The sequence below is a fragment of the Phymastichus coffea genome, unplaced genomic scaffold, assembly GCF_024137745.1.
Source record: "Phymastichus coffea isolate CEN01 unplaced genomic scaffold, Cenicafe_Pcof_1.1 PCOF00028, whole genome shotgun sequence".
Lineage (NCBI taxonomy): Eukaryota > Metazoa > Arthropoda > Insecta > Hymenoptera > Eulophidae > Phymastichus > Phymastichus coffea.
In genome coordinates this window covers 488,106-503,784 of record NW_026706839.1, presented here as the reverse complement: position 1 = coordinate 503,784, position 15,679 = coordinate 488,106, and the positions used below count along the sequence as shown (strand labels likewise).

The following is a 15,679-nucleotide window of genomic DNA, read 5'->3' as shown; positions in this document are numbered from 1 at the left end:
AAAACAAAGATTTAGTGATTTACGAAAATTTAGTAAATAAGTTGTTCGCAATATGTGAATAATTTTGTCAGTTGACGGCATGGCTGCATTTTTTCATTTTTCATTATTTATTTACCAATGCCGACCGAGAGCAGCGTTAACGAAGAATAATTTGGATAATTTAATCAAATAAATTCTTTGATTTAAATTCTTTACTGACAATCAGTCGTTGCTATCACAGTCATACGTCTTTCGAAGCTTATAATTATACAGTACAATTTAGATATGAATAATTGCGGAGAAAGATGTAAAAATACATCGCAGAAAAATGAATATGATTATCCACCCCAATGACATGAAGCCAAATAAGCACGCAATGAAACTTTAATTGCAGAACGAATGACAACGTACGGTTTTATGCGACCCTACAATCAACCAGCGCCATCAGGCTATGCAAGTACGCCCGAGCGGTTTATGACCCACGCATCGTTTGTCGTGGGTCAGCGCGTTACGAGACCTGGACTTGGAGTTGAACAGCAGAGCGCCGAATCCGGTTATCAAGCCTTGAGATTGGCCACCGAGCTCGTACCAGCTACCTTGGCTGTGCTCGGTACCGAGCAGGTCTCGCCGTTCTGGGCTGTGCTGTTTTACTTCATACTCATACTCTTCGGAATTGCTCAGCAGGTGAAGCGTTCAACCCAGATTTTATTTTAAATCAAAATCTCCAACGCAGACCTGTCAACGAATTGTTCGTTGTCTGTTGTGTAGCTGGCGATCTGGCACTGCGTGATCACCGGCATAATGGCAATCAATACGAAAATGATGAAACTCTGGGAGACGACCATCACGTTCTTCAGCTGCGCCTGCGCCTATATCTTGGGTCTTCCAATGGCCACGGAGGTAAGCGCAGCTATAGTAAAAGCTCGCTCGCATTGAACGCCAAGCCAGGCTATAGGCAGCGAATGTTTACTCGTGTCCTACTTGTCGCTCATATAGCAGAATTACGCAAGCGCGGGCGAACGAGTATATTGCTCTCTTATCGCGATATCACTTATCAGGCTCGTGAAGAAAAAGAGTTCGGCGTGTTATCTCTGTGCCGCCGCTGAGTCACAATTTTAGCGCCACCGCAGCCGTCGACGTCGTCGTCGTCGTCGTCGTCGTCCGACTCTCAGAAGGTGTTAACGCGCGCGCGCGAGTGCCGTTCGCGAGAGAGACATCGTTAATCGCTCGCTTTTACAGTTAGCCATCGTTCAAATTTAGCAACAAGCATGAACTTCTCGCCGTCGTCGAGTCAATCGCGATCGTTTACCTGTTACTTCTGTACCGAGACGATGGACTCGAAATATCTTTCCGATCACTTGACTCACTGCGGTGCGGTGTTGGAAGAATGTCCGGAAAAATGCGGTGCTTACGTGCCACGTAACGAGCTGCACGAACATAGAAGTCAATGTTTTCGTGGACTGAATGGCAAAATTCAACGGACGTCTGACTCTCTCGACGAGAGAATCAGGTCGCTAAGAGAGACTGCATGGAAAAACAAGGTTGTATCGATACTTGGCTTACTTAGAACTGCAGTGTACGAAGGTGAGAGAGAGGTGAAAGAATTAAGGGATACTCTGGCCTCGAGTTTACAGTTGACCAACGAAGCTTTAAGAAAAGATATTTTGGAAGAGTTGCACGAGAGTCGCGCAACCAGTTCGGCTATGAATAACAGACTGGCCTCGTTGGAAAAGTCGTACCAGGATCTTCAGCAGCGGGTAATTCAAAGTGTACAACAGACGAATGCTCATATCAACGCTTTGAAATTCGAGGTGACTAACGAACAGCAGCACAGTCTCGAAGAACGCGAGAAGTGTTACTCGGTGTTGGAGGAGTTGAGGGCCAATTTCACAGCGGAGAATACAACGATTTGTCGACTCTGGCAAGAACAAACTCAGTACGTACACGATATGCGACTAGAACTAGAGATGCGCTGTAAGCTGTCCAAAGAACTCGTCGCCCAGTACAATGAGCTGTTCGACAGAATCGACAATTTGCAAAGAAGATTCCACCAGCAAAGCGAGCAAATTGTCGAACAAGCGACCAACTGCAAGACACTCAAGTTTCAAATGAAAGAAAACGTGGAGTACATCGAGGAGATCGTCAACGAGGTGAAGACGAACCACAACGTGCAGTTCTACGAGTGTGGCTGTCGAGAAATCAGTGCACCAGTCGGAAGATTAATTTGGAGAATCGATAATTATAACGAGAGATTGGGAGAAGCTAAACGCAGCGACAACGCACTGTTTAGCCCGATGTTCTATGCCAAAGAGTACGGTTACACTTTGAGAATGGAACTGTATTTGAATGGGCTGGGACAGTGGAAAAATCGACATATCATTGGATGTTTGAGGATCGTAGATGGTAAATGGGACCCTTTGCTCGATTGGCCTTGTACAATTCAAGCTGATGTTATTCTTAAAGATCAGGATAATCCAATCAACGACGTGGAGAAGTTTGTGAAAACTGTGAAAAAAGGAAGAGCAAATGATGAACTTGAGCATAATTCTGATTTATACATGTTCATACCGCACACGACAATTGCTAGGCATCCGGGTTATACCAGAGATGACGTGATGTTTCTGGAAATTAAAGTGAAGGAGCTGAAGTTCAACGGATCTACCGTGTCTTTAGTTTGAGTTCATGAAAAATTGAGATGGAGAAGCGTTGAAATCAGATCGAATGAATAACATGGTTAGTTCGAGAACTGTAAGAGAGCTTGTAATTGAGTCAACGACCTGATTTCTAAGTAGCATTCATATCTATTTTAAAAAATTGTTTATCGTAAAAAGTAGTGTGAATCAATGTGTAACACATTCCTCACGAAAAAACAATAGAAACTTTTCTTTCGGAATACTATCTGTTTCCTCTTCTCTATTTCATATCCGATACCGTTAGTGATGCTTACAAAAAGACTTTTGATATACGTCCTAAAAGAATTAGGAAAAAATATAGCATCGTTGTCGAATGCAATTTTGAAATAACTCAATCTACTCTATCTATCGAGATTGCCTCGTTTGAAACTCTTCCCATGTCGTCAATATAAAAAGTCGATAAAAAAATGTCAAATGCTCAAACGATAAAAACGAATTTCCCTTTCAGATGGGAATCTACGTGGTGTACTACCTAGATTACACAGTCGGCGGCGGATGGTGGATCATCGTACTTTACTTGGTGCAAGTCGGCGCAGTGTTTGCTGTACGTGGACGACCACACACGGGTGAAGCTGTCGTCGCCGAACTTTTCCCACCGACTGGACGCTGTCTCAAGTATTGGGCTGCTCCCTTGTTGTCCTTTACTTGGAACGTCGTGTTGCCTATCACGCTTATGGTAAGTGCTTTATTGGGGATCACTCGCGGCATGGTTCGCTTCCAGATACACATAGAAATAACCTTGGTTGGTGACTGTGTTGTTGGCCGTGAAAGTAAGCCTTACTTACAAATGACTAAGACTCAGAGCTCAACTAATCTTGTAATCGCCATACGGATAAAAAGAAAATATCAGCAATGAGTCAATTTTCGATTCTGTTGCAGGTGCTGAGTATATCAATATTCAAAAATGCCGGCTATCGAGAGCTTTACACCTATCGCCGTACGAAGAGCGACTACTGGTCAGTTTGGGCAAGACAATTAGGTGGATCAATACAGTTGATACCGATTCTAATGATACCCGTGGTCGCGATTATACAAACCTGTCGTTACCTCAACAGTGGACCACCCGACATATTCGACGTAAGTATTTATCGATGTCATCAAAAGATCCGTTGAGAATGTGTCAATTACTAATCCGTAGCCTGTGTATTTACCTATATTCACTTATTCACTTAATTAGGGTGATCAGGTGGAGGTGAATTTAAGTCACTGCAATCAGTGCAATGGTGTAAGTTTAAAAATATCTTTCCGAGAGTAGAGATCGTTTGCATGAGGAATTTTGCGGATTATACCTAAAAATCAGCTATCACTCGTCACGTTTGGCTTTTTTACTATACTACACTTTGAGATTCACGCAAAAAGAACGCTTTTCTCCATTTTCAAAAATTAAACTTGAAGAATTCTTGATGCTTGGAAAGATAATTGTTATAAATCCGATGTCATGTCATAGGTATTTTCATCGCTACGTTGGCTTCGTCGTTTTACGCTCTCTTCTTTGTAAAGCCATTTTTCAGCAGGAACCATAATCTACCAATTCTTCTATAGAACGACTGCGAATAAGCTACATAATAGCCCAGCCATTTCTCTATCACGACTTTATGAGCTTTTTCGCACGCTTTCAACGCCTAAACTCGCAATATCTCACCCACAAACATTTTCCAATTGCAGAGGATTCAGCTGTTATATAGGCCATCACTCGACCTTGATGATCCGCAAAATGGCCAAACGCATTTGAACGGTGCAAATGGCATATCAAGCCACCACAGCGGTACGAATGGTTTAGTCTCTAGTACTACGGAATTACCATTCGAGGATCCGCCACCAAAGTACACCCCGCCACCGAGTTATACGACGGCAACCGGTGCTCGTATCGCCAAAATGCTGAGGCAAAGTTTCAGGCGCAGCGTTAGAAGGATAGCAAATGTTCTTGGCGAAGGTGGAAGTGCTGCTGTTACGAGAAGTAGACCGCCCTTACAACAACAGCCACCGCCACCGGATTACGCCACTGTGTTAGTTGAGATGAACCAGAGCGTTTCGTCGAGGGATGTTGCTATTCATATTGCTGAGGTAATTACTGTCGGAGTTGAATACAAGAAAAGCAAGCATTCTATTTGATCACGCTTGAAAGGGAATTCACTCTTCAAATTGCGATGTAACATTATCGTTATCGCGTGTTTAAAGGAATGCCAACTTTTGTCTTTGACTAACTGTCATGAAATTGAAATTAATCGCTATATAAAGTATGCTTAAGAAAGAATCAACCATGGAAATTTTTTTTCGTTGCTATTATTTTTTTTAAGATTTCAAATAAGTTTTTCAATTAATAAAGAATACTCAACTTTGAAATTATACAATTCGTTATGAATTTTCAGGTGAGGCCAGACGTAGCAAACACACGTCGTCAACAACGCGCCGATCGTTACGCACGTCCAAACACGATCGACCGATCAATATGCCGTGGAATCTCGACGATCGACCCTCGCCAAACTCATCGTGGCCATTACACAGTTGATCGTAACGCAGGTCGTCGACCTCAGACTGCCAACAACGGCACATCAAACCTTACAGCTGCCGAGGTTGCAAATCTCTTACGCAGTAGTATCCGTCGAGTACCTCAACGTCAACGATCCGAAACACAGTTACAACAATCGCCTCAGCAGCAGCAACAGCAACAGCAGATTGCAGCATCGGTAGAGAATTTGGTGGAAGCGGCAGCTCCGATCGGCCATGAAACGGCACCGAACAAGCAGCAGCAGCAACCTCTAGTCGAGCAGCCCGACAAGACTAAGAATGAAATGGACAGCTCCGTTTCTGTGATATAGACTGCGACAGACTTTAGACTTTTAAAACTATTAATGTATGCGTGCGTTTGCGTGTAAATAGTTAGTTGTTTAGGCTGAGCGCGATCTACTTATTACTGTAAATAGCTTGAGAAGCTGTTAATGATGTAATGATGATGTGTGATTTAGGATTTTTTTATATGTTCAAAGCTATTCCGATATGTATATTTTTTTATTAGACACTATTGATAAAACTGTGTCGTTAAAAAATGTTTTTTAATAAACGTATCCACGGTATTTTGCAAATTGTCTATTGAATATTGATTTTAAGAGATGTGTAATAAAATAGGATATATTTGGATTGAATCTAGCTTGAGTTGGACATTGCTGAAGATAACATGGCATTTTTTTAAGTTGAATTTGTATTTCATTTCTTTCCTTTATTCTTTTTTTTTTTTCAATGAAAACAAGTCAATAACTTAAGTGTTGTACGCTTTTACCATTTTAATTACTTAGTAATTTGTAATATTCAAACTGTTGATATTAACAGAAAATGAACATCTATGACTATAGGTAATGAATACTTAAAAAATATAATTATGTTAATTGTATAACCATTGTACAGTTATTTGCAATTAATATAGGATGTTTGAAAAAATAAACTAAAGTTTATAATAACGGAAAAATATTTAAAAAGCACAATAAATAATGTTTCGTGCAAATGTATGCACAAACACTCATAAAGATCTCCAAATAATTTAAACAAAAATTTTTTTTAATGATACATCTGAACGAATATCACATTTATAATGTTCAACTATGTACATTTTTTTCTAGCATAATATGAAAGTGTAAATTATTAGCATGTCTTATAACATTGACCTTGTATTAGTGTTCAGTGGCATTTAATAATAACCGACGCTTCTCGTCAAAACTCAATTGGCGATTATTGTACGAAGGCTTCTCGAAATAATTGAATACCTGTGAGTTGTAAATATTTGTAGTAATCTTTGACGTTCGACGTATAATAATGCAACTGGATTATTATATTACTTCTTCAATGTGTATTTTACTTATAAAACGTCTTAATTTTCAAGTGTGCTTAGTCTGATTTATGTCAATGTTAGTAAAAGTAATAATTGTAGATTAATTACTTATAACTTTTTGTATTTTCTTAAAATTATGTATAATTTTTATGAAGTAAATTTTACATTATTATTTCATAATTAGTCGTAAATTGTCATTTATATTTATTGAATTGAAATACATGAAATCATATCAAAATTAAGCCTTATCATACCTATTTTAATTTTATTATTTCAATGATTTTAATATTTATAAATCTGATCAACTTTTGAATGAAATATTTCATAAGTGATTAAAAAAAATTCCATTATACATTTACAGTAACAGTATATTAAAAAATTAAGCTTTCTTTTTAATTCTAAAACTTTTATTGCTCATTAGTCTATATTAAAGAATATGAAAAAGTATTAAGCATAAATTATGTAGATTTTATTATAATTGTTATTACAAAAACATATTGATTAATATTATAACTTTTAAACAAGTTTTAAATTAACCATGCATTCTGAATGTTGTTAGGTGAACAGTTTAAATAATGAGTCATCTTTTTTAATAAAGAGTTTTTATTGGTCTAATTATGCACGTTCACTTCTCTTAACCTCTTTAACTTGAAGTCCTGAAAAATATTTGTTTTATTAAAATTTTCTTAAATGTTGATTCATTAAAAAAATATCAATTTACCGGGAGGAAGAGACTGTTTTAGCTTCTCTGCCTTTTCCTTATCAGTGATGACCAGGGTATACAAAAATCTGGAACAACGTACCTTGAATTTCACATTTTCAGCATTCTTCTTTATCTTGACAGCTATAAAATAAATGAAATATTTATTAAAAAAAAGAAACTTATAATAATAAATGTAATTATAGTTTATAATTATAGTTAATTATAAAAGAATTAAAAATCATAAAGTTTAATTTAAATTACTTATTGGCTTTTATATAAATTCTTTATGTAAAATTCCTATATTAATGAAAAAAAAGATAAGACCTGAAAATTACACATTTCTAACAAACTGATAAGTAATGGTTTAAAGTTTCTATAGATATTGTTTGACAAATAATAAATGTTGAAGTAAATTTAACAATTGTAAGCAAAGACTTCTAAGTTTCTTTAGTCTACTGTTAAGGTTTTTGTTACATGAACCACTAATCACTCAACTAAATTTACCAAACCTGTTTTTTTATAGTAGTTTAAATGTTCCACTTTTACTTACATTTGGCGTCTTTCCTGCGGGCCTTCAGGAGGAAGTCCTTGATTTCTTTGATTTCGCGCGGCTGTAAACATGAAAATCTTAGTTATCAATTCAATAAATCTTTATCTTTAATTTAAATTAAAATACATTATGTGCAGTGATATTGACGTGCTCGATTTTACTATAGGTTATATTTTGTAAATTTATGAAAGAACGATACTCTACGACCAAGTCTATAAAAATAACAATATATTACAAAATCGTAAACTATATATAATGGAGATAAAGCCTATTAAAAAATTCAGTATTATAATAATTAAATAATAAATAAAACTCACCATTATATAGTTAATACGTAGTAGGAGGAGACCTGAAACACAACATAAAAGATCCTATTAAATTGGCATTCTTAAAAAACTATCACCGTAAAATCGTAAATCAAAACTCGCAAAAAATATCACTAACAACAGATTTACATAAATTTTCAAGATTCTTTAGATAAATAATGATTAAAAAATTAATTTTTAGAATTCAGTACCTCGCGATACCACGTCAATGTTCAGAAAAAGACTGAATACAAACGCCCTCTAATGGCGTTGTGCTTATACTGGTAACTACTAGCGGGATAAAATGAAAATTCTTAGAGAATTTTTTTGCATTGATTTATAATCAGTTATATAATACCATATTTGAGTAAGACAACAATTATACTGTATATTAATACCAAGGAATGATGAAAATATTTTATAATAAATTTTCACACATATTTCATTTCGGTAATACAATCCTCCCTTTTACATTCCAAAGGTATCTGTCTCTTTCTGTCTCATTGATAAACGTATATACACGGGCGTGGAAGCAGAGTTTGTTCCCTACAATATCGACCGAAAATTTTACAAAGACAGTTATACATAATTCGAATGTACTAGACAGGGATAGATATTGCCGGTGAGCGAAGACGAACAAACCGATGAATCATGATAACATGTATATTTTCTAGATACCCGAGGAACTTTATAACCTCACGTTATCATGAACTGTCGTCAAGTGTCGTGAGTCCAACTTTTTAGTTGTCAAAATCATAGATAAACACTTGAAAATTATCGAACGTGGGTGATTGACGTTCACGAGACTCAGTGCCACTGTCGAGTAATCAAAGTGAAAATGACTGAAGTGTACAATTTGGGTCTTGATGCAGTCACCTGTCATGTTTGGAATGAGGGTCACACAGAAATTGCTGTGTGCCCCAATAACAACGAAGTTCACGTTTACAAGCAAGAAGGATCCAACTGGAAACTGTCAGAGGTGCTCCAGAAACATGACCAACGAATCATGGGTATTGACTGGGCACCAAAGACTAATCGCATAGTGACCTGTGCTGCTGACAAAAATGCCTATGTTTGGACTCAGAATGAGGAAGGCAAGTGGACTCCATCCTGGGTTTTGTTAAGAACAAATAGGGCAGCTACCTGTGTCAAATGGTCACCTAATGAAGACAAGCTAGCAGTTGGTTCTGGTGACAGGGTCATTTCTGTGTGTTACTTTGCCTCAGAAAACAATTGGTGGGTATCTAAGCACATAAAAAAACCTCTGCGCTCTACTGTGACTGCCATTGATTGGCATCCAGACAATAAAATTCTAGCTGCTGGTTCAACAGATTATAAAGTGAGAGTTTTTAGTGCGCACATTAGAGACATTGATCATAGCAACAGTGATAGTTCTTGGGGTAACAGTTCTACCCTTGGTACTCTGTTTGTTGATTTTTGTAATTCTCTGAATGGTGGTGGATGGGTGCACGATGTTGCCTTTAGTCCTTGTGGCACAAAAGTTTGTTGGGTTGGACATAGTTCATCAATATGCATTGCTGATTCCTTGAAAGGAAATCTTGTTAGTCGTGTCCTCACGGAATACTTGCCATTCCTAAGATGCATTTGGCTAGATAACAGTCTCATTATTGCCACTGGCCATGATTGCATGCCAATGGTTTACAAAGTTGATGATTTAGGCAAACTAAATTTTGTTTCAAAACTAGACAATACTCAGAAAAAAGAAGCAGCTGGTTTGACTGCAATGAGAAAGTTTCAGTCTCTGGATAGACAGGCCAGGACAGAAATCAATGATAGCGCTCTGGATAGTATACATCAAAATACAATAACTTGCATTAGGAAGAGATCGAAAACTAAATTCAGCACAAGCAGCTTAGATGGACTTCTAGTTGTATGGGATATCAAGACTCCTGAATTGATGATGAATTCCATGAGGATTAACTAATTAACTTTCCATTTTCTTTTTCAAGAGTTTCAAGTCAAAGCAATTTTTTTTGTGCTGAAACTGAAGATGGAATGCATTTACATAATATTACAGTAAGAAATAATGGGTCCCTTTTCACTTTCTCATTTTGTTAAATTTGTCAATAATTAATGTTATTAACATCTTTTTCCTTTTGTCCGCAAACAATTATATTTGCAGTATTTTTAATATTATATTTTATTTTACAATTGTTACAATGCGCTGTTCTTATACATTGTATTAATCTTTTGTATGATAGGCTTATGCCCTTAAATAATAATAAATACATTAAAAATTTAAAGATCCTGGTGTGTAATTATTTTAACTTAACTCCTACCTATTTGTCAACCTGAGTTCATTAAATCAAAATTATTTTTTTCTCTTCGCATAATTCATCTTTTCATTGACATGAAAAAAATTTCATTCATATTTTTTTTTATATTTTCATAAATATATAATTATCCATCAGAAAAATGTACAGTTGCAACAAAGGCCAGGTGGCTGTATTAATTTTCTTTGGATTAATCAACACATCGTCGAGTGCTTATTGGAGCAGAGGTTGACTCACAACCGGAAAGATTGAAATTGATGGGCTGTCGCTGATTGCGTCTCTCCAAACGCGATTTCGTTTCAAATTCTGCTGTTTGTGCACTGAAAAATCACATTTTTTTCTTAAATTTCTTAACAAAAAATGTTTGTCATAAATTTATCCCTTGTATTGAGACATTATCGTTGATAAAATCGCAATCGCGACTCCATCGAGAAAATGCCAAATTTAATTCCAATTATAAGCTAAATGTTAATCTTTTTGTCTACAATAAAAAAATGTGAAATTTCAAACTCAGGCGCAATTTCTGTATATTCACCTATGCAAACCTGTTATAACAAGCACGTAGTCAGCATCAGCATATCCATTGGTCGCGATGGCTCTCATCCACACTTGATAAGTCGTACCGGGTTTGAGTGGGCCATTGCAGTATAAACGATTATCAATGATCAAAGCGCGACAGGCGACATCCTCGCCGATGACGTACTTCACTGCTTTTACGCTCACGTAATTAACTATGTAGTTCACTGAAACAAGGGTTGATTCGCGTCAACATACGCGGCGCGATAATCTACTCCGTCACCGATGTCCTTACGATAAGGTATCCAGCGAGGCTCGGTGACGTGATAGGCAATCTTCAAGTCCTTTTCCACGGTTTCCTTCCACGACGACGTGTCCGGCCAGGCGTCCTCGTCCCTCAGATCGAATCTCCGATGCGCGCGCTTGTATCCGAAGCCCAGCCTCGAGACTATGATCGCGTAGAACTCGATGTCGCCGTTAGTGTCGTTGAACAGAGGCTGCAAGACCTCGACGGACGTGGTGGTGCGCGGCATTTTGCTCGGCGTCAGCACTATCGCGTCCATGTCGGGCCTGCCGAGAGCGACCGGGACTGTAACGCTACGTAACGTACGATTTATGTTCGATTTTTAAAAAGACGCTCGAAAAGTCAAAGTTAATTCAAGAAACTGCCATAGGAAAACGATTGCGTGACTGCTACACCCGTTTTCTCTACCGTGCTGTCGTGTAAAGCACTCTCTTGGCACTCAGAAGTGAGTTTGCCATGGTTCCGTTGTAGTGACAAGGATCTTCTATCTTCGAATCGATCAACCGAAATAACATTGATAGAGGGCGGCATCGGCTAGTAAATTTTTGCTCGCGCACTGCCAAATTATACTCTTGAAATTTCACTTATTTCGCAAATATAATCTGCACATTGATTAGTGCAAGCTCTAAAATACCGTTAAAGATAATTCATTTCTTCATTAAAAATGGAAGAACTGGAGGAAAAAAGGCCTCCGACGTTGACCAGCTGTTTACTTTTCTTCGCTGTGTATCCAGATTCGGTGATGTTGACTCGATGTCGGCGAGAGTCGAGCTGTACTCTCAGGCGACGGGACACGAATACCAGAGATCAGCAGAGAAACTACTAATCCATACAGTCGCTGTGGGTTACTAGCTCGGACTTCGTGGTGAATTCTTATTCGATCGGTTGCCAGTTATCGATGTTGATTGTAAAATACGTCTGTGAGCTCCTTTGTCCATCTTTCAAATAACTAGCACTCGCCCCAACTATTGTACCACGTTGAACAACTGTGTTTACGATTAGAAGCTCGCGGGCGCGAAGTTGGGATCAAACCAATACGAGATCGGGCGCAAATAGTACGTCACGGGGTTGCTAATAAGATTCAACCTCACGCGGACTCCTGTCGCAAAAAAAAATAATAACAGCTAGAGCAAGCTTCAATCTGTCGTGACTCTTCCAATTGGTGTGCTTTAATGCTTCTATGCAGTGACGTTAGAGATTGTCAATTATTTATTTCGAAGCGAGTGTAGTAGATACATACGTAAAGAAAAAGTTATCACAGCAATATGCTTTTGAAAATAATGTGTATTAATAACTAATGCAAATATACAAATGTCTATGAAAGTCGTCGTTAAGTCATTTTTCTATTATATACAGTAAAAATATTATAGTTTTGTCAGACAAATCAGTAGACTTCATCACATGGAACGAAAAATTAATTTCTTTATGGAAAATTTCTTGAATTAATGTAGTTTTTAGTTTTAAAAATTATTTTTCAATAACCAACTATCTTAGTTTGGACACCTTGTAAATATAATATTCTAAATATAACATTCGTATCATATTGACCTGTATTATGAGGACGATCCGATAAGCTTGTGCAGTACGCAATTTTTTATGATGAACTGGAGCGAAGGGATATTTCATTTACTGAAACTGTGAGCTATTTTTTCAGAAAAAACTGCCTGACAGTTATGCATGCGCAAAGCGTACATGACCGTCAAAAACAGTAAGTTAATTTCTATAATTCTATTAACAATTATTGTATGATATTTATTGACATTGTAATTTATTTTTGTATACATGTATATTTAAGACAACCACGTGATAAAATTACAGATAGCATTATGAAAAAAAGTTTTTAGTAAAAATCAAAACGTTTTCGTCGATCGTCACTCTCTTTCACCAGCCGGCGAATATTCACGATAAAGCCCGAATGTATGCGAACTCTCGCGTTAAATCACACACATAAACATGCTTAGCTGACATTCATACGCACACATACACACATGTGCGCGCGCAAGCCAAAATGTTGTAGGCACTTCTTAGTTCAGTTCAGTTAGTCCAGTAGCACTTGGTACTCTGCGCTGTAACTACGCTCGTATCCAACCGGCATAATAATAAACGTTGCCGTTGGTGTTGAGCGGGAAAAGTAACAATCAAAAATAAAACGAGTATACCCATTTGACGGCAAAATTGCGGCCGAGGAGCAAAGGCAGCAACAGCAGCCGGAAAGTTGGAAAGGCAGCAGCAGTATGGGCACTAACAGTCCGCTACCTCATATTCACGAGAATATGGACGACATCGGCGGTGCACCCAAGGACCGGCTGGTCAGCATCCTCGACTGCATTGAAACGCACGTCGAACAATTGCGCAAAGATGCTCTCAGAATTGAAGAAGCCAAAGACACTCTTCTTACAACCCTCGACACACTTCGTAACAACGACGTTTTCGTCAATCTCGAAGAGAGTGAGTTTCTTATTCATTGTATGTGAGTGTGTGTGTATGTACGCGTACGTGTATCTGTGTGATACTTTCGAAAGTGCCTACATGTGTGGCTGTTATCTGATTTTTCATGCCGTGTATCAACGCCTACGCGCAAAAGATAATTGCATGCTCTTTCTTTTTCACACACTCATACAATCTAAAACATCTTTCTCGCACTTTCCCGAACGTTCGACCGACTTAACCTCTATATAAGAAAAATAATTATTTTTTTTTTTATTGCCAATGATTTTTGACGAACTTTTTTTGCGATAATTTAATTGAATGGTTGGTAGAAGAATGTCAGCGAGGTTATTAATTGGACACAGCTGGGTGGCGTTGACCGCTAAATGGATCAAGAACTTGCGTTTTATGTTTCTTTGTAGGATTTTGCGTTGTACTGGTTTTTTTCACGTGACGTAGAATAAACAGACATATTTTATTTATCAGTCATCAGTAATCCCGTGTATTGTGATGTAGTCCAGTTATTTATCGCGAAAAATTATTCGGAGGTTAGGAATTCCGGTAAGTTTTTCGTTGAAAAATATATGCGTTATCATGCAAAATATGAGTAATGTTTTTATTTGTTTTCACCGGATTTATTGAAAATTCATACCATTTTTACACGTCAATGGAATCTTCTCTCTAAAAATTGATGTATGATTGTTAAGATTTGTCAAGTAGTATAATGAATTGTAATACTGAAGCAATAATCAATCAATTGTGCACAAGGTAGTTTAGTAATTATGAACATGGATAAATAAATAAATTTAATTGTTTAATACATTTTTCAGATAAAATATACCTGGAGTTCATTTTTAAAATTAGCAAGTATTGTATTGAGCAAAGCATGACAAGACTGATTTTATTTAAAAAATATTACTTCATTTAAAAATTTTCATAGAAGTTTCTATCTTCTTGATAGACTTATGAATAATTTACAAAAAAAGAACTTTTATCTAATTTTTTCATTATTGTTGATAAACAATTAGTTTATAAAAATGAAAACTTTCAAACTTTATTAATTAAACACTTGAATTTTGCAGCTGACAGAGATGATATCTTGAGATATGCAGAGAGGCTGTCCATGAGATGTTTAACAGTTGATGTACTTGTTAAAGTTCAACGTGATGATGTTCAACAAGATGCTTTGCACCAGGTATTTATTAAAAATTGATAATTTTTGTTCAATCATTCAATTCAAAAAGCAATTACTTTGAAATCCTAGACAGCGTCAAAATATTATTACATCATTTTTATATTTATTTCTCCATTATAATTTTTGTCATGTTTAAACACCCTTTATCTTACATTATGTTGACAATGTTTACTTTAGGTAAATGGACTTATAGATAGTTTAGTAATGGGACTTCGTAATGATCCTAGTGCAACAAGACAACGCTGTGCTTCCTTTATGAATGCTTGCTCCTCTCAGGGTGAATCGGAGCATTGTGATAAGATGTTTGAAAATGCTATTTTAGGATGCACCCTTGATGATCAGAAACGAATTAAGAAACGATTGCAAGGATTGTTAGATTATATCGACAAAGTTCACACTATCACACTAGAGTAAAGTTGTAATTACTTTGAGAATAAGACTTAAACTATGTGCATTTGAACAAACATGCATTATGGCCATTAAAGTTATAATGTCAGTGAAAAGACATTATTTAAAGTGTACTGATGTTTAGTGCTTAAAAATTGTTGAGGAAGAAATAAGTACTATAGATGTCTCTATTTTGACAGTACTTGTTTTTCAACAAATTTCTAGCAGTCTTGATTTATGAAACTTATTCAAATATAAATAGATTCATTATGATTTTATTTTTGATAATAACTTATTTCATAATTTTCATTCTATGAATTTTGAATTTCACTTGATAGATCTCGCCTTAATATAAGTGAACATAAACAAGTGCTGATAAAATAGGACACAACAGGTAATTTGAAATATTTGAAAATTAACGCATTCTTTTGTTATTAAACAATTAGTTACTTTTGAAAAAGGTACAATTAATTTCATAAGGTCTTCTGTAATTAGTGATTAAT

At 36.6% G+C, this 15,679-nt stretch overlaps 4 protein-coding genes across 7 annotated transcripts in view; 3 read left to right on the top strand and 1 right to left on the bottom strand.

The window, feature by feature from the left end:
• Window positions 1–6,729, top strand: part of LOC131662934 (sodium-dependent transporter bedraggled-like) — a 74,931-nt gene extending 68,202 nt beyond the window's left edge. For 2 of the 3 annotated variants that reach the window (XM_058932944.1, XM_058932942.1), the window contains exons 10-16: window positions 374–663; window positions 748–879; window positions 3,121–3,348; window positions 3,552–3,749; window positions 3,850–3,897; window positions 4,338–4,736; window positions 5,042–6,729. In XM_058932944.1, coding sequence (XP_058788927.1) covers window positions 374–663; window positions 748–879; window positions 3,121–3,348; window positions 3,552–3,749; window positions 3,850–3,897; window positions 4,338–4,736; window positions 5,042–5,491 — 1,745 coding nt within the window. In that variant the 3' untranslated portion in view covers window positions 5,492–6,729. The remainder of the gene's footprint in view (window positions 1–373; window positions 664–747; window positions 880–3,120; window positions 3,349–3,551; window positions 3,750–3,849; window positions 3,898–4,337; window positions 4,737–5,041) is intronic. The other variant, XM_058932943.1, reaches the window with a different exon arrangement.
• Window positions 6,730–6,868: 139 nt separating this feature from the next.
• On the bottom strand, window positions 6,869–12,447 carry LOC131662924 (uncharacterized). 2 transcript variants are annotated; one of them, XM_058932926.1, is made up of 7 exons: window positions 11,881–12,041; window positions 11,159–11,460; window positions 10,893–11,090; window positions 8,066–8,097; window positions 7,749–7,809; window positions 7,217–7,339; window positions 6,869–7,151 (listed from the first exon to the last, which is right to left on the bottom strand). In XM_058932926.1, exons 2-7 carry the CDS (start codon window positions 11,424–11,426, stop codon window positions 7,111–7,113), a joined length of 723 nt encoding a protein of 240 aa, XP_058788909.1. In that variant the 5' UTR covers window positions 11,427–11,460; window positions 11,881–12,041; the 3' UTR covers window positions 6,869–7,110. The 2 variants fall into 2 exon arrangements, with proteins under 2 accessions (XP_058788909.1, XP_058788908.1); XM_058932925.1 differs by lacking the exons at window positions 6,869–7,151; window positions 7,217–7,339; window positions 7,749–7,809; window positions 8,066–8,097 and adding an exon at window positions 10,531–10,667 and having other exon boundaries at window positions 10,883–11,090; window positions 11,159–12,447.
• Window positions 8,746–10,019, top strand: LOC131662922 (actin-related protein 2/3 complex subunit 1A-B). The gene has a single exon (XM_058932920.1). The coding sequence runs from the start codon at window positions 8,892–8,894 to the stop codon at window positions 9,996–9,998; it is 1,107 nt and encodes a 368-aa protein (XP_058788903.1). The 5' UTR covers window positions 8,746–8,891; the 3' UTR covers window positions 9,999–10,019.
• A 542-nt stretch (window positions 12,448–12,989) lies between the features above and the next one.
• LOC131662925 (BAG family molecular chaperone regulator 2) lies at window positions 12,990–15,679 on the top strand. The gene is made up of 3 exons (XM_058932927.1): window positions 12,990–13,615; window positions 14,677–14,789; window positions 14,967–15,679. Exons 1-3 carry the CDS (start codon window positions 13,402–13,404, stop codon window positions 15,201–15,203), a joined length of 564 nt encoding a protein of 187 aa, XP_058788910.1. The 5' UTR covers window positions 12,990–13,401; the 3' UTR covers window positions 15,204–15,679.